Source organism: Scomber japonicus, chromosome 19 (assembly GCF_027409825.1).
Source record: "Scomber japonicus isolate fScoJap1 chromosome 19, fScoJap1.pri, whole genome shotgun sequence".
Lineage (NCBI taxonomy): Eukaryota > Metazoa > Chordata > Actinopteri > Scombriformes > Scombridae > Scomber > Scomber japonicus.
In genome coordinates, this window is record NC_070596.1 from 28,441,957 (window position 1) to 28,460,648 (window position 18,692).

The 18,692-nt window shown below is 39.5% G+C and overlaps 1 protein-coding gene across 1 annotated transcript; it reads left to right on the top strand.

Moving 5' to 3' along the window:
* Positions 1–862: 862 nt before the first annotated feature.
* Positions 863–15,557, top strand: ash2l (ash2 like, histone lysine methyltransferase complex subunit). The gene is made up of 17 exons (XM_053339820.1): positions 863–921; positions 2,059–2,125; positions 2,265–2,410; positions 2,566–2,654; positions 2,757–2,851; positions 3,535–3,630; positions 4,188–4,283; positions 4,375–4,450; positions 5,535–5,552; positions 7,188–7,287; positions 7,889–8,106; positions 8,955–9,122; positions 12,638–12,831; positions 13,959–14,051; positions 14,152–14,250; positions 14,944–15,003; positions 15,084–15,557. Exons 1-17 carry the CDS (start codon positions 863–865, stop codon positions 15,189–15,191), a joined length of 1,782 nt encoding a protein of 593 aa, XP_053195795.1. The 3' UTR covers positions 15,192–15,557.
* The last annotated feature ends 3,135 nt before the right edge of the window (positions 15,558–18,692 follow it).

Below are 18,692 nucleotides of genomic sequence, written 5' to 3' on the forward strand. Positions count from 1 at the left end.
TGTATGTTTGACTGTGTTTATGTATTTGTTTGGGCTGCATGGATTAGGTCACTTGCATTGATTGACACATAGGTTTCCTGTTCACTAGAGTGGTGGTGGGGGTTTTTAGACAAAGGAGGTTAGTATTGCTCTGACATTTTCTGTTGACCGTCCGTCGCCACCATCACAAAACTATCACATCGTATAACATCAGATATTGTTTAACAATTTTAGTGTAAACAACTGCTTGTCAGTCTATTTATCTTTACTTTTCATCTGGCTTTCAGCTTGGGTTTGTGTGGACACGTCACAGATGTAAGCCTGCTACGTCTATCAGCGGCCTCTTTTTTGGAGAGCAGTCAATACAGTCTTTTTTGGGAAAATTATGTAAATTTTTAACCCCATAACTTGTTATTAAATGAGTACAATCTAATTTCATGGAAATTTAAATTAACATATTTCATTTGTTATTTATATATAAAATTAATTAAAAACATCAGGATCAGGCCACGTTCATTAGTTTAGGTATGTTTAAGCAAAAAGTGCCTGTTAAAGTTAAGTACACTGCAGTATCTAAAAAACATCTACCAAATGTAACACAGGTTAATGTTACAGTTATTCATTTCCATCGCTGTGTTGCACAGTATTGGTAACCTGAGCTGCAGTACCGCTGTTCCTCCTGCTGGTGTCGCTGTGAGTTAATAAACCTGAGCTGCAGTACCGCTGTTCTTCCTGCTAGTGTCGCTGCGTGTTAATGAACCTGAGCTGCAGTACCGCCGTTCCTCCTGCTGGTGTCGCTGTGGAGCGCGCGGCCTCAGCCACCCGGAAGTTGTCCCTCTACCGTCTCTCGCCGCGGTGTTAGTTGTTTTCATTGATTGGAAACATGGCGTCCGAGGGAGAAGCGGGCAGCGCTGCAACTACCGAGCAGGACACCGGAGACGGGTTAGTCCGCTTCATATCCAACATTTACCAACATCACAAAGCGGCGGGACGTGTGTTTTACTAACTGCGTGAATATAACCCGAATATACGCAGTTTATTAGCGTTAAAAGCTGATAGAAAGCGGGTTAGCTTCTGTTAGCGCCTTCTGATAATGTTACAGCTGTGAGAAACATCACCTTTATAGTTAAAATCTGACAGTTTAAACTCATCCTGTTTGTTGCCTAATGTTTTAACTATATATTAAATAGTTTAATACTTATTATGTGTTAATATGGAGTCTAATTAAGCAACCGGGTGTTTGAATTTCCGTTTTAATGTGTCAATTTCAGCTCGACTTAAGTGTTTTTTGGTTTATTTCCAACATTTGTTAAAATAAAAGTCAGAGAAAAACAGAATTACAAATAAAAAACGTGCAGGTGAGGTAGAAATCCCCCTTATCTTAAAACTTCACTTATTAAGAGATAAAACACAATAATAATGCAAAATAAAATCGTTAATCTAATTAATATTACATACACACAGCATAACCAGCTAAATTATAACTTTTTAAATATTAAACATTTATTTTTCATCATAAACACATCACTTCACATTACAGCAAACCTCCTCATGCTGGTTTTAAGTGTATATTATAAGAGCAAACTGCATATTTGGTCGAAATATGAACACATTCACATTTGCGTTGCCATATAAATTGTATTTTTACCATATAAATGTATAATTTTCCTTCAAACAGTACTTAAAATTAACACACAAGCCTCACAATGCTTTGCAATAATTAACTGTGGTTAAAGTAGGGGTTCACCATATTTTAAATGTCTTAAACCAGCAGTCAGGTGTCCGATATGAACAGTGAAAACGGTTTTCATCGCTGTAATCATTCCTCCTGTTCATACTGACTATTTAAAGATCTCCTTAAAATGTGCTTTCAATGGAAAGTGATGGAGGACAAAATCCACCTCAGACACAGTTAGTCATATCAAGAAGATTGAGGATCCTTAATATTGTCTGTCAAACCAACAAACTTACTAGAATATGCAAAAACTTGGACATTATGAGTGTATAAACTGTATAAAACTGACTGCCAGCTGATTGTCACTATTTAATTGGATTATTCGTCTTATTCTTGACTCACAGTGATGCAGCATTTGGTGAAATACCCACCAACATGGACAATGAATCTTCAAACGGCAAAGAGGGAATGGTAACCTTGCTTTAAAATTTCCTTCCAAATGAAAATGCTGCTGATTTTTCTTATTGTTTAGTAAATCTCCAAATGCTCTCCATGACTGTTACAAGTGATTATACAGAAGCTGTTTTTAATAAAGAGAGTCTCCTCACAGGAAACGGCCGGTGAAGGCTCGGAGGCTGCTGACGCTCTGACTGGATCTGGAGATGAGGAGAGCGGGAGGCAGTTGGGGGAGGTGGAGCTGCAGTGTGCTCTGTGTATGAAGTGGTTCACCGCGGACACGTTCGGCATCGACACTGCGTACGTATAGATTCCAAAGATGATGATGAGTGAAATACTAGAAGTTTGGACTCACCTTCCTGTTCTCCTGAGTGAGAAAATGTGTCCAAACCTCTGACTTGTTGTGCATACTGACAGTTTTCATGTCAGTCATTGACCCTCGTCTTTCTCTACAGGACCTGTCTTCCCTTTATGACCAATTATGTGTTTCACTGCAACGTGTGCCATCACAGCGGCAACACATACTTCCTCAGGAAACAAGCAAGTAAGTGTTTTCTTAGTTAGAAACCTCCAGAAATTAAACATAAGAGTGAATTTAAGTTTTCATTGTCAGTCACACAAACTGATGATAGATTTTGTGTTTTAGACCTGAAGGAGATGTGTCTCACAGCCCTGGCAAACCTGACATGGAGGTCCAGAACACAAGACGAGCACCCAAAGACCATGTTCTCCAAGGACAAGGTGAGTCCAACACTGTTTCACAAACTCGTGCCCTGAAAATGTGATAAATTGTATGTGATATTGGGCTTTTCAATTAAACTTGATTTGATGTTAAGTAAAAGGCCAGATCTTCACCAATAGGCAGGATGAAATAAAGAGTAATCCACCATAAAAAGGATATTTATGCATTTCTTATTTTATTAATTACCAAAACAGTTATTTCCTGCTGGCAATTCATTTAGTTGTAATACAAACTTAATGTTAATGGGGGGAAAAAAATCAAATTTAAGATTGTTGCCATCGTGGTCTTTAAACTGTGAGGTTAGGAATGTCAAAACTTGTACTTGTACTTCTTCTTTGAGTCATAACTGAGTTAAAACTGAAGACAAGATTTAGTGTGACTTAAACTTACAGAGGATTTCATCATCTCTGATTTGCATCGCCAATAAACACACATATCTGCACATATACAGTGGTTTGACACTCTACTCATAACAGTTTGGTGTATTTCACTCTGTATAATTTCAATATCAATTAATGTGCAATTCATTTATTTTCATTACTCCTTGCAGCTTAAAACATTGACAGCAGGAGGAATTACGCAGATATAAACAATATCAAGAAGGCAAACATCTTCTGTTGTTGTTGACTGTGTGAAATATTTGTAATGGAAATATTTGCCTTTTCTTCTGTTTTTGTTGCAGGATATCATACCGTTCATTGATAAGTATTGGGAGTGCATGACAACTCGCCAGAGACCGGGAAAGCTCACCTGGCCCAACAACATAGTGAAGACAATGGTAATGCTGAGATTTAGAGCTGCAGAACATCTGTCTGAGAAAATATAGAAATAGTTTCACATATACAGTGTTTCCCACAGGACAGGTATCTATTTGTGGTGGTGATGTGGTCCGGGGGGGGGGGGGGGTGCGGCGGCGGCGACCAAGAAGAATGCAGAGTTTGAATAGAACTACAACACTTTATGTACATATGTATATACAGATTAGATATATTGATAAATAGACACACAGATAGCTTGCAGATAGCTTCGTCTTTTGGTCCGGTCCGGTCTTCTTCTTCTGGCCGACCAGGTGCATTAAGTGCGTCTTCTTTGGTTTTATTGGTGGAGTTACAATGCATAGTACCGCCACCTACTGCACCAGAATTGTAACGACAAGCTACATTCACAGACAGAGTCCCATTATAATGCTTTTATGAGCGAGGTCGGGCGAGCCAAAAGCCGAAAAATCGATTCATGGCAGACGTAATTCTTTCGTGGCGGACCGTCACGAATAAATGAATGTGTGGGAAACCCTGATATAGCAGTATTTTAATAGCTCTTGTGTTCGTTTTGCAGAGTAAAGAGCGAGATGTTTTCCTCGTGAAGGAGCATCCTGACCCAGGCAGCAAAGACCCAGAGGAGGAATACCCTAAATTCGGCCTGTTGGACCAGGTATCCATAAGAAGAAGAGCTGAAGAAGCTTGAATACTATTTGTTTTACATAATAAAAAGTATAATTAAAGCTGCTGTTGTTTATCTGTAGGACCTGGGGAACATTGGACCCTCATATGACACACAGAAACAGACCACTGCACCTCCGACTGCTGGTGGGCTGAATGGTAAGCAAATCAAATAATAAAAAAATATCCTTAAACACACATAAAAAAACATAGAGGTGAGAGGAAGTGTGACATGATTAATGGTAGGGGGGGTGACGATACACTCAGCTCACGAGATCGAGACGAGACGAGATTTTAACTATATTTTTAAGAAAACTTCAATGAGGAAATAAATGACTGTTATTTCCTCCGCTCCTCCTACCTCAGGCTCTCAGTGTAGAGACCTGAGGTTAACCTGCTGCTCTCCTTATCTCATACTTCTGACTGAGATCTTCTCAGCAGGTAGAAGCTGTAACAAGGTTAATATGATCCACATGTGACTTTATAAAAAGAAGACCTGAAGTGTGAATGAGCGATAGAAAGCCGATCGTCTTTTTTTTTTGGTGCGCCCTTTAACCCTCCTGTTGTGTTCCAGTCAAGGAAGGGAGGGAGGGAGGAAGGGAGTAAAGGAAAGAAGGCAGGGAGGAAGGAAGGAAGGAAGGAAGGAAAGAAGAAGGAAGAAGGAAGGAAGGAAGGAAGGAAGGTAGGAAGGAAGGAAGGAAGGAAAGGAGGAAGGAAGGAAGGAAAGGAGGGAGGGAGGAAAGGAAGGAAGGAGGAAAGGAAGGAAGGAAGGAAAGGAGGGAAGGAAGGTAGGAAGGAAGGAAGGAAGGAAGGAAGGAAAGGAGGAAGGAGGGAAGGAAGGAAAGGAGGGAGGGAGGGAAGGAAGGAAGGAAGGAAGGAAAGGAGGGAAGGAAGGAAGGAAGGAAAGGAGGGAAGGAAGGTAGGAAGGAAGGAAGGAAAGGAGGAAGGAAGGAAGGAAGGAAGGAAGGAAGGAGGGACGGAAGGTAGGCATGAAGGAAGGAAGGAAGGAAGAGTCAAAACAGATGGGTCAATTTGACCCGGGAGCATAACAGGAGGGTTAATTATAGCTTCGCAAGACAAAATTAACTTTGACGAGAAATATCGTCGTGTTTTCGTCTCGCGAGATCTCTTGTCATGAGATGTCGTCACACTCCTACTAATGGCCGTTTTTAAAAGTCCAAAGTGAGCGTGAGACGGTGTTTTAATGAGATAAACGATGGTGATTCTGTGCATTGTGTTCCAGGTGGATCTTCTTTCTCAGGTGAATATTTGGTATTTTTGGCATCCGGGGCTGATCAGTGTGTTGTTTTTTTTGTGTGTGTTTGTTTTTTTGTCCTCTGTAACCCCTCTGCTGGATAGAAGTTGGCCTTGAGGTTCCAATCAGATTTCAGTTTTACCCCCTCCTCCCCGTCCTCACACAGATTAAACTCAAACTCAAACTGATCCTCAATAAAACAACAGCTTGTGGGCAACTTCATCCATGTCCAGTTGTCCCCTCCTTCTGTCTGCTCTCTGCATCTGCCCCCCCCCCTCCCCTCTTTTTTTAAACGGTGAACTTCCTCGTCTCTAGCTTGCTGCTATTGGGCTCTGAACAACCCCCCCCCCCCAAAAAAAAGAGACCTCCTCTCTAAAATGACTCTCAGCTCTCTGAAGGACAACATGTGTGAGAGCAGAGCGCCATTTTTGATGGTTTGTCGTCAGCTTACATCCAAAACTAATTAGCCTCATCCTCCTCTTCATCTTCTCTATTTGTAGTTTTTGGGTCAGATCATCAGCCACAATTTAAATAATGAAGCTAAAGTTAAAACTCTACTTCTGAGATCTCAATGTTTAAATTTGTAGTCAGGAAGGATTTTAAAATTCCAAAAAAAAACAAAACCAAAATTCCTTCTCATTTCCTACATATAATATTTATTTAGTCATTGTGAGTAAAGTGATCAGAGCGGTGCGGCTGAGTCACGTTGAAGAGGTTTTCTTCATTAGAGGCTGATAGTGTTTGGAAAACGCCATGCGGACTAATTCCTGCCTTTTATGTGCCTGCTGTTTTCCTATGTGACACCCAACGCCTAATAACCTGCTTTCAGTGTGTGTGTGTGCGTGTGCGCGCGCGTGTGTATATGCGCGTTTTTCTATCCTGGTGGGGACCTTTTCCTGACAAAGTGTGTAAGTGTGTATATTAGCATGTTAGCTTCGTATTAGCATATTAGCTTAGCGATTAGCCCCCTGGCTAACTACATAATTAGATGCAGTGTTAATGGTTAGGGTTAGGGTTTCAATCCAACATTTGTTCAAATACTAAATATGAATTGTGACTGTGGTCAACAGTGATGTCAATTGTACGCTAATAGACGTTAGCATTATGGGTCCCAACGAGGGGGGCAAAATTCAGGTTTCTCTAGACCCTTTAGAAAGGCTGGACCCCACAGTACATCGCCCAGTCAGGAGTCCCCACGAGGTAGTAAAAACGCGTATGTGTGTGTGTATTCTTTACAGTTGCATTGTTGTTGTGTAAAGATGATGAAAAGACATAACATAGACAAAAAAATACTTTAGAAGTAAATTAGAATGAAAGGAGCAGCATAAAACCATTGGTTAGATTTAGCAGATCAATTAGCAGAACTCACCTGGTGGTTGTAACGACGCCACCTGGTGTCAAATAATGGGACTGAACTGTAGTATAGAGGAGGTTTTTTTTTTTTAGGTATAACTGAACTAAACTGACAAATCACTAAAATATTTAATGTCAGTTTTTCTAAAGCTGCTCTCAGTAGGACAGTTGGTGTGTGTGTGCGTGTGTGTGTGTGTGTGTGTGTGTGTGTGTGTGTGTGTGTGTGTGTGTGTGTCAGTTTACAGTTCCTCATGTTCAGTAGTCAAACCTGTGTTGTGTGTTTTGAAGGCGCTCTGGCTCCAGGCCCAGGAAAAGGAAGAGGAGCCAAACGTAAGCAGCAGCAGCAACAGGAAGGAACGGCTGCGGGAGCGACCAAGAGAACCCGCAGGTGAGAGAGCTGTTACTGATAACACACACACACACACACACACACACACACACAACCCCGAGTATGTCCCTCACTTTGCAAAAAAACAATAAGTCAAGTTTAAATCTTATATTGGATTTTCAGAATTAAAGTCATAAAATGTCTAAAAAAAACTTTTATTGGATTTTCAGAATTAAGGTAATAAAATGTCTTAAATCTTTATAGTATAGTGGATTTTCAGAATTACAGCCATTAAATGTCTTATATCAGCTTTTCAGAATTAAAGTCACGAAATGTCTTAAAAAGTCATATTGGATTTTCAGAATTAAAGTCATAAAATGTCTTCAGATTTTCAGAATTAAAGTCGTGAAATGTCTTAAAAAGTCATATTGGATTTTCACAATTAAAGTCACGAAATATCTTAAAAAGTCTTGTGTCAGATTTTCAGAATTAAAGTCACGAAATGTCTTTAAAAAGTCATATTGGATTTTCAGAATTAAAGTCACGAAATGTCTTTAAAAAGTCATATTGGATTTTCACAATTAAAGTCATATATCCCTTTTCCCTTATGAAAAGTGTACATTGATAACTCAGTGACGTCATCTTTTTACCCTCCATGCAGCGACCCTCTGTTCTCGGCCCAGCGCCTGCCCCCCCACGGTTACCCTCTAGAGCACCCCTTCAATAAAGACGGGTACCGTTACATCCTGGCAGAACCGGACCCCCACGCTCCGGACCCGGAGAAGCTGGAGCTGGACTGCTGGGCCGGAAAACCGATCCCCGGTGATCTGTACCGAGCCTGCCTGTACGAGAGAGTCCTGCTGGCCTTACACGACAGAGGTACGGCAGGTTCATACAGTTTAACCCTCCTGTTGTCCTCGAGTCAAAGGAGGAAGGGGGGGAAGGAGGGAAGGAAGGAAGGGAGGATGGAGGGAGAGAGAAAGGAAAGGAGGGAGGAAGAGGTTAAGAAAGGAAGGAAGGAAGGAGGGAGAGGTGTTTGTTCTTTTACAGTTTAACCCTCCTGTTGTCCTCGAGTCAAGGGAGGAAGGGAGGGAGAGAGGGAAGGAAGGAGAAGAGGGGAGGGGGGAAAGAAAGGGAGAGAGGAAGGAGGAAAGGAATGAAGGAGGGAGGGCAGGAAGGAGGGAGGGAGGGAGAAAGGATGAAGGACAGAGGAAAGAAGCAAGGTAATGGGGAGAAATGAAAGAGAGAAGAGGGGAAGGAGGAAAGGAAGGAAGGAAGAAAAGAGAGGAAGGAGGAAAGAAGGGAAGGAATGAAGGACGGAGGAAGGTATGAGGGAGAGAGGAAAGAAGGAAGGAGGGAAGGAAAGGAATGAAGGATGGAGGAAAGAAAGGACAGAGGAAAGAAGGAAGGTAATGGGGAGAAAAGAAAGAGAAGAAGGGATGAAGGAAAGAAGGAAGGTAATGGGGAGAGAGGAAAGAAGGAAGGGAAGAAAGAGGGGGAAGAAAGGAATGAAGGATGGAGGAAGGTATGAGGGAGGGAGGAAAGAAGGAAGGAAGGAGGGAAAGGAAAGAAGGACAGAGGAAAGAAGGAAGGTAATGGAGGAGAACAGAAAGAGAAGAGAGGAGAGGAAAGGAGGGAAGGAAGGGAAGAAAGAGAGAGGAAGGGAAGAAAGAGAGGAGGGAGGGAAGGAACAGTCCAGTCTAGATGACATCCTGTTCCTGTTTCAGCTCCTCAGTTGAAGATCTCTGACGACCGTCTGACGGTAACGGGGGAGAAAGGTTACTCGATGGTCCGAGCGTCCCACGGAGTCCGGAAGGGTTCCTGGTACTTCGAGGTCTCTGTGGAGGAAATGCCTCCAGACACGGCGGCTCGGCTCGGCTGGTCCCAACCACTCGGTCAGTAACACCAAACCTTTACATGTATAATATTTATTCATTAACTTTTCCTTTCATTTTTATTTATTTCTATTTTTTAATTTTTTTTTTAATTTTTAATTTAAAAAAAAATTTTTTTTTACATTTTTATTTTTTTATTTTCATATTTTTTACATTTTTTTATTTTTATATTTTTACATTTTTATTTTTACATTTTTATTTATTTTATTTATTTTTTTTTTTTTTACATTTTTATTTTTTTATTTTCATATTTTTTACATTTTTTTATTTTTATATTTTTACATTTTTATTTTTACATTTTTATTTATTTTTTTTTATTTTTACATTTTTATTTTTTTATTTTCATATTTTTACATTTTTTTATTTTTATATTTTTACATTTTTATTTTTATATTTTTACATTTTTATTTTTATATTTTTACATTTTTATTTATTTTATTTTATTTTTTTTATTTTTACATTATTTTTTTATTTTTATATTTTTACATTTTTATTTTTTTATATTATGAATGATGCACTGACTGGTGAGCACTTTAAAATTTCATTGTACTTGTGACAATGACAATAAAGATCTATTCTAGTCTTTTTAATTATCAGAGTTTTTTTAAAAAGCAGGTAGGACTAGAAAAAGTTCCTTATTTTTAAATTGTTGTTTATCTACAGTTTTTCTGGCAAAATGATTAATTGAGATAAAAGTCTATAATCATGAATTAAATCTGACTGTATATAGAAAGAAGTGAAGTTGCAAAGAAGTACTCAGAGATAGTTGTATTTTTATATATTTCTCCTTTTTAATAAGCATGAGAACATTATTGATGCATGAGTTTTTATTATTATCCCATGAACTTTGTCCTGTATTAAATGCTTTCTATAAACTAAAAGCAGCTTCCTTCTGTAGATCAGGTGATCAAACACACCTGGTCCAGGAGGAAGTGTGGCAGGAAGAATCTGACCAAGCCTGAAACATTTAGAAACATATCTCTCAGCAGATATGACGGTTTGATACCCGACCTGTTCCCACGGTGATCAGATGCTGCAGAATCTATGACGAAATCTGATTAACTGATTAACTTCAGTCTCTGCTTTTAAATAATAACTCATTTTTATTTCTGGAGTGTAATTTTCTTCCCATCATAAATTTAAGAAATCATTTTTTCTCTAATATTTTAAATGATATTTCACTGTTTTCTTTACCTTCCTGTCGTCCTCCCGGGTCAAATTGACCCCGTCTGTTTTGACTGTTCCTTCTTTCCTACCTTACCTCCTACCTTCTTTCCTCCCTTCCTTCCTTGCTTCTTCCTTCTTCCCTCATTTCCTTCCTTCCTTCCTTTCACCCCTTCCTCTTTTCCTCCCTCCCTCCCTCCCTCCTTCTTTCTTTCCTCCCTCCCTCCTTTCCTTTTCCTCTCTTCCTTCCTCCCTCCTTTCCTTCCTTCTTTCCCTTCCTCCCTCCTTTCCTTTTCCTCTCTTCCTTCCTCCCTCCTTTCCTTCCTTCTTTCCTTTCCTCCCTTCCTCCTTTCATTCCTTCTTCCTCCGTTCCTTCCTTCTTCCCTCCTTTCCTTCCTTCCTTCTTTCCCTCCCTCCCTCCCTCCTTCCTTCCTTCTTCCTTGATTTATATTGTTTGATGTACTGTTGTGTTATATGAGCTTTGAAAGGCGCCTTTAAATAAAATGCATTATTATTATTATTATTATTATTATTATTATTATTATTAAATAATTCACTAAAGGGCTATTTACAAAAAAAAGTTTGTACAACAGTTGAAGAAAATGTCTGTTTCAAACTGTGTGTATTTTAAGAAATATTTTTTTCTATAATATATTAAATGATATTTGGTGTAAAATGTAAATTACAGTTATTTAAAGTGAGCTGCTTTGAAGTTCATGGATCTAGTAAATATTTAAATACAACATAAATTATGTTTAAAGCAAGAAATAATTCACTAAAGGGTCATTTACAAAAAATAAAAGTTTAATATTAAAAAGAAAACCTTAGTATTTGAAGAACTGTGGGGTCAATTAGTGGACATGGAGTTAAAACAAAGAATTAATATATTAATATTAATCAGTTTAAAAATATAACCAGAAAAGATATTTTTAGAGGTTTATGGAAGAAGAAGAATGGGTTGACTATAAATAGGTTTTTATAAATTTGGGGTAGTTGTTTTTATATATGAGTTAATATAATTTATATAAATATTTAAAAGTATATATATATATCTTACTACTACCTTTGTGAACTGTGTGTCCAAATAAATCCATTTAAGTTAACTCAACCTGAACACAGATGCTTCCTGATTATGAGACCTTGAGTTTATCTCTTCCTCTTGTCTCAATAACTCTTTTTTTTAACCTTTTCATATGGTAGGCTCCTCTGGGTTACAATAAGTTCAGCTTTTAAAGACAACATAAATTATGTTTAAAGTAAGAAATAATTCACTTCAGAGCAATTTTATATAAAAAAAAGTTTAATATAAATAAAACCTTAGTTGAAGAAAATGTCTGTTTCAAACTGTGGGGTCAATTAGTGGACATGGAGTTAAAACAAAGAATTAAGAATTAATATTAATCAGTTCAAAAAGATGAGCAGAAGGGTTAGGGTTATTACTATATTTTTAGAGGTATATGGATCAGGGTTATTATAGTTTTGAAATGTTCTTTTAGTTTTTATTTTTATTTGTATTTAGTTTGGTTTTATTTTGAAGGAATTGACAAGTTTTAGTTTGGTTTTATTTTGAAGGAATTGACAAGTTTTAGTTTGGTTTTATTTTGAAGGAATTGACTAGTTTTAGTTTGGTTTTATTTTGAAGGAATTGACTAGTTTTAGTTTGGTTTTATTTTGAAGGAATTGACTAGTTTTAGTTTGGTTTTATTTTGAAGGAATTGACTAGTTTTAGTTTGGTTTTATTTTGAAGGAATTGACTAGTTTCGGTTTAGTTTTTACTTAGTTTTAGTTTCTCAGGTATTAAGAGAAAGCCTTGACGTTTAGAAGCTGAAAAGGATGAAATATGTTTTATCATCAAGTCCTTTTTAATTTCATTCTTTAACCACGAAGCATAGCGGCTGCTGCAGGACAGGAAGTCATGGAGGGAGATAACGAAGCTGAATTTATCTGCAGTTCAGTTTAGTTTTAGTTAGTTTTACATTGTTCATTGTAGTTTATATTTTAATTTCAGTTAACTAAATTATTTTTTCATTGCTAGTTTTAGTATTAGTTAACTATAATAACCCTGATATGGATGAAGAAGAATGGGTTGATTTTATAAATAGGTTTTTATACTTTTGGGATAGTTGTTGTTATATATGAGTGAAAGGAGGAGTAGTGAGAAATAATGAAATATTTAAAAGTGTGTATATATATATCTTACTACTACCTTTATGAACTGTGTGTCTAAATAAATCCATTTAAGTTAACTCAACCTGAACACAGATGCTTCCTGATTATGAGACCTTGAGTTTATCTCTTCCTCTTGTCTCAATAACTCTTTTTTTTTTCTTCCCTCCCTTCTCACCTCGTAGGTAACCTGCAGGCTCCTCTGGGTTACGATAAGTTCAGCTACTCGTGGCGCAGTAAGAAGGGAACCCGCTTCCACCAGTCGATAGGGAAGCATTACTCCTCCAGCTACGGCCAGGGAGACACGCTGGGCTTCTTCATCGAGCTGCCCGACGGCACCGAGACCTCCAAAGCTCTGCCCGACACCTACAAGGACAAGGTAACGCCTGAGACCGTAACACCTGAGACCCACCAGGGTTATTATAGTTAACCAAAACTAACACCTGACACTGTAGAGAAGAAATGGACTCCTTCCTTCCTTCCTTCCTTCCTTCCTTCCTTCCTTCCTTCCTTCCCTCCTTCCTCCCTCCCAACCATAGACTGTATAAAAGAAATGGACGTAACATCCGTGACGTCACCCATTGGTTTGTGGACTGCTGCTCGGAAGCCAATAGTTTCCAATCTAGGCAGCGCCATCTTGAAAATTTCAGGTGCATGCTGGGAAAAATAAGAACATGGATTCTACTTATATGGGCATGAGGCGGGGTCATGGGGCGGACCTTCCTGTCGTCCTCCCGGGTCAAATTGACCCTGTCTGTTTTGACTGTTCCTTCTTTCCTTCCTTCCTCCCTCCCTCTCTTCCCTTCTTCCTCCCTTCCTCTTTCCTTCTTTCCTTCCTCCCTCCCTCCTTCTTTCCTTCCCTCCTACCTACCTTCCTTCCTCCCACCCTCCTTCTTTCTTTCCTTCCCTCCTTCTTTCATCCCCTCCTACCTTCCTCCCTTCCCTCCCTCCTTTTCACTTTCCTTCCCTCCTTCCTTCCTTCCTCCCTTCCTCCTTTCCTTTTCTCCTTCCTTCCTCCCTCTCTCCTTCCTTCATTCCCTCCTTCCTTCCTCCTTCCTTCTTTCCTTTCCTCCTTCCTCCCTCCCTTCCTCTCTCCCTCCTTGTTTTGTTCCCTCCTTCCCGCCTCCCTCCCTCCTTCTTTCCTACCTGCCTACCTTCCTTCCTTCCTCCCTTCCTCTTTTCCTTTCTCCCCCCGTCCTTCCTTCCTTCCTTCCTTCCTCCCTCTTTCCTTCCCTCCTTCCTTCCTCCCTCCCTTCCTTCCTTCCTTGACTCGAGGACAACAGGAGGGTTAATACCTGAAAAACTAAAACTAAATAAAAACTAAACTGAAATAAAAAAGCAAACTGAAAAACTAAAGAACAATTTCAAAACTATAATAACCTTGATACACACACACACACACACACACACACACACACACACACACACACACGCACACACACACACACCTTTTATGAAGCTGCCTTTTATTCTGAAATCTCTTCTTCTGTCTTGTTCTCGTTCCAGGCGCTGATCAAGTTTAAGAGCTACCTGTACTTTGAGGAGAAGGACTACGTGGACAAAGCAGAGAAGAGCCTGAAGTCCATGAGCCCCAGCAGGGTCCGAAACCCTCTCTGGAACTAAACCCTCTTACATACAGCGCTGATATTATTCTCTGATGATAACTTGAGAATCCTTTTTCTTTTTTTTTCTTTTTTAGATGATCTTCTATAAGAACGGAGTGAACCAAGGAGTCGCTTATGAAAACCTGTTCGAAGGACTTTACTTTCCTGCTATCTCACTTTACAAGAGCTGCACGGTCAGTACCACTGTTCATGTGTTCATGATGCTTTCACTGTTTCCTTCCTGTCGTTCTCCCGTCTGTTTTGACTGTTCCTTCCTTCCTTCCTTCCTTCCTTCCTTCCTTCCTTCCTTCCTTTCCTTCCTCTTTTCCTTTCTCCCTCCCTCCTTCTCTCTTTCGTTCCTTCTTCTCTCTTCCCCCCCTTCCTTCTTTCCTCCCTTCCTTCTTCTTTCCTTCCCTCCTTCCTTCCTTGCCTTCCTCTCTTCATTCTTTCCTCCTACCTTCCTTATTTCCTACTTCCTTCCTTCTTCTTTCCTCCCTCCATTCCCCTTTCCTCCCTCCTACCTTCCTTCTCTCTTTCTTTCCTCCCCCCATCTTCCTCCCTTCCTAACCCTTCCTTCTTCCCTCCTTCCTTTCTTCCCTTTCTCCGTTCCTTCCTTCTTCCCTCCTTTCCTTCCTCCCTTCATCTTTCCCTCCCTCCCTTCTTCCTCTGTTCCTTCCTTCTTCCCTCCTTTCCTTCCTTCCTTCCCTCCTGTCCTTCCTCTTTCCCTCCCTCACTTCTTCCTCCGTTCCTTCCTTCTTCCCTCCTTTCCCTCTCTCCTTCCTTCCTTCTTTCCTTTCCTTTCCTCTCTTCCTTCCTCCCTCCTTTTCCTACCTTCCTTCCTTTCCTTTTTTTGTGTTAGTTTGCTAAAGTTTACCTTCTCTTTTCAGGTGTCCGTCAATTTTGGCCCAAATTTCAAACACCCTCCGAAAGATGTGAAGTACCAGCCGGTGAGACCTTCTTCCTCTTCCTCTTCCTCTTCCTTTCACAGAGCAGTTCTTTGACTAAACTACTTCTTCTTCTTCCTCAGATGAGCGACATGGGCTGGGGAGCTGTGATCGAACACACGCTGGCCGACATGTTGTACCACGTGGAGACGGACGTGGACGGACGACGCAGCCCTCCATGGGAAGGATGAAGAGACGTTGAATCCATCACTCAGAGACGCCTCCTCCTCCTCCTCCTCTTCCTCTTCCTCCTCAAGTCCAAACCTTCTTCTGCCTTCAAACAGTAAAACTAAGCTCCACACACACCGCAGTAAAGTGTAGTTCGATAAGGTTGTGGCGGAGTTAGTGATAAATAAATAAATATATATATAGGAAGTAAAAACCTGATGAATTTGATTGATTACAGAAGGGGTGTCAAACATGCGGCCCGTGGGCCAGATCCGGCCCGCCGAGGGGTCCAATCCGGCCCACTTTCCTTCCTGTGTTCTTTTCCTTCCTACCTTCCTTTTATCCTTTCTTCGTTCCTTCCTTCCTCCCATTTGTCCTTCCTACCTTCCTTTTATCCTTTCTTCGTTCCTTTCTTCCTCCCTTTCTTCCTTATGTCCTTCCTCCCTTTTGTCCTTCCATCCATGTGTCCTTCCTCCCTTTCTTCCTTCTGTCCTTCCTCCCTTTCTTCCTTCTGTCCTTCCATCCATGTGTCCTTCTTCCCTTTCTTCCTTCTGTCCTTCCATCCATGTGTCCTTCCTCTCTTTCTTCCTTCCTTCTTTCCTTCCATCTGTCTTTCCTACCTTTCTTCCCTCCTTCCTTTTGTCTGTCTTTCCTTCCTTCCCTTCTTATTTCCTTCCTTTCTTCCTTCTTTCCCTCCGTCTTTTTAATGATCCGGCCCACATGAGATCAAATTGGTCTGTATGTGGCCCTCGAATGAAAATGAGTTTGACACCTCTGGGTTACAGGATGTAATGATGGACGGTAGCATATCATCGTTTGTTAGCATCGACTGACGTTCCTCACTCAACATCGGACGACGACGACGACGAAATCATCTTATTTTTGGTGCTCTGCTTTAAAGATATGTATATTTTAAGTCGTTATGTCGTTATCATGTTAACATGTTTAAACCCCCCCCTCCCTCCTCCCTCCCCCTCACATGTTTCTGCGTGAAAGTTGAGGCCAAATTAGACCCACTTTAAATATTTCGTACAGTCCTTCTGTAGACGAGAGGTGATTCTGAAGTCTGTAGTATATTCTTTCGTCTTTTTTTTTTTGCTAATTTTATTTGTTTTAAAATGTTTGTCACTGTTTTATACTTTGGGTTAAATAAAAAAAATTGCTACACAGACACAACGTTGGATTCATTCATGAAGTGTTTGTTACCTTTTTTTAAATGAAGCAGGGCTGCAACCAGGATCCTTAAAATTTAGTTTTTTGATTTTCAAGGTCTAAAAATGTCTTAATCTGTGAAATTGTAGAAGTTAAGGCATCAAATTTGATCTAAGCCTAATTATATTCGCTTAGCTTATTTCTTATTATTTTCAGATTATTTTACAGAACCAACAAATCAACTTATTGATTTAAGTAAAACATAATCAGCAGTTTAAACTAATCATTAGTTGCAGTCCTATATAAATGACTAAACTCATTAAATTTGTACATTACTGATTAATCTGTATTTTCTCAATTAACTGATTCATCCTTGTTTTTTAAAACGTCCAAATATTGAAAATGACAAGTTCAAGGTGATTTATCCTCGTGTTTTGTTTTGTCTGACCAGCCAATCTAAAATTTTAAATTTTAAAAATGTTCATTTGTATCGGGACAAACATATAGGTTGAATTAATGCCATGTACCAAAGTATTTATAGCCTAAGCTAGTTTGGTGAGCCCGTCCTTTTGGAAAACTCAGCAACTACAAACATTAAAACGCACAAAACTCAACAAGAGAATTTATACAAAACACAAAACTTTAATTCACAATCGTAGAAGTAAGAAATCAGCAAATATTCACATTTGTAACCAGGAAGGAACCTGAAGTACAGTTTTGGCATTTTTGCAAAAAAAAAAAAAAAGATGAATTGATCATTAAAACTTATTAATAAACTAAAATAAAACGGTTAAATATACAGTATTTTAAAAAGGGAGGGGGTGGGGGGGGACCTTCATATATTGGTTTCCAACAGGTTGGGAACCATTGCGTAATAGGGCTGGGTATCGTTTTAAAATGATGATACTGGTACCAATCCAAGTCTCCTTAAAGTGATCCTGATACTCACATTAAATCCAAGAACGCTTGTGTTGAATGGCTGTGAGCAAGTCCGTACAAATATTCATATTTTCTATTTTCTAGCTCTGGGTGCAAAAAGGATCGATTGCAGGTATTGTTTGATGGGAGTCTATATATGTCAGTCGATACCAAATGGAGTACTGATACGCAGCCCTAACTACAATATAATATACAACTCTATATATACAGTATATCTGTCCAGAAAGTCACTAATGAGGGCAGCTCGTCCTTTATTCATGTCATTATTGGCTTTTTGTGTTACTGTAAATGGTTTTGTCTATAAAATGTGAGAAAAGTGTTAAAAATATAATATAATTTCTGGGCATGTTTGATGTTTTGAAAAAAGGATCGTTAGCAGGTATCGTTTGACGGGAGACATTTTGATACTACTTTAGTATCAATTTACTTGGGTCGAGTACCGATACCCAGCCCTGCTGCTTAATGTTGAGCTTCATGTGCCGTGCTACTGGGATGAAAATTCAAGTACTTTTTCTTTTAAAGACCAACTGAAATAGCTTTTTTCTCTGTTCATATCGCTGTAATACAGTAAATCTTTGTATAAAGCCGTAAGATGTTGCTCTATCATCAGCCGGACGGACGGTCACACTGAGCCTGATTGCATCCTGATACTCAACCCTACTGCGTAATGTTGAGCTTCATGTGCCGTGCTACTGGTATCAAAATTCAAGTACTTTTCTTTTTCTTTTAAAGACCAACTGAAATAGCTTTTTTTGTCTGCTACAGCATCATAACTGCTCTGTTCACATTACAGTAAATCTTTGTATAAAGCTGTAACATGTTGCTCTATCATCAGCCGGATGGACGGTCACACTGAGCCTGATTGCATCCTGATACTCAACACAACACGTAATGTTGAGCTTCATGTGCCGTGCTACTGGGATCAAAATTCAAGTACTTTTTCTTTTAAGACCAACTGAAATAGCTTTTTTTGTCTGCTACAGTATAACTGCTCTGTTCACATTACAGTAAATCTGCATAATGCCGTAACATGTTGTTCTATCTTTAGCAGAGCGGACGGTCACACTGAGCCTGATTGCATCCTGATACCCAACACAAGATTTACAGACTCTGAACAACAACCAGCATTAAAGCGATGGTTCGGCGTAATTTCGACCTAGCGTCATACACAGATCTTTAGATGTGCTGTGCGGGATCTCGTGAGACCACACGGCATTTCAGTGATCGTGCGATATTTCGACGATGTTTCCAGCTTTAGCATTAGCAGCAGAGTAAAAGCCATCAGGTAAGTGTTATTTTAATAAACTCCTGGTGTACTTACAAACTTTCCAATGCATGGATTTATGAGTAAAGAGCCTATTTGTACTACTGTAGAAGTTTGATAACAGTCCAGGCATTATTAGTGGGGTCAGGAAGGAAGGAACAGTCAAAAA

Coding starts and splice junctions, on each gene's coding strand:
- ash2l (XM_053339820.1), top strand. CDS start 863: ATGGCGTCCGAGGGAGAAGCGGGCAGCGCTGCAACTACCGAGCAGGAC. Junction 922..2,058: donor GAGCAGGACACCGGAGACGG/GTTAGTCCGCTT, acceptor CTTGACTCACAG/TGATGCAGCATTTGGTGAAA. Junction 7,288..7,888: donor GCGACCAAGAGAACCCGCAG/GTGAGAGAGCTG, acceptor CCCTCCATGCAG/CGACCCTCTGTTCTCGGCCC.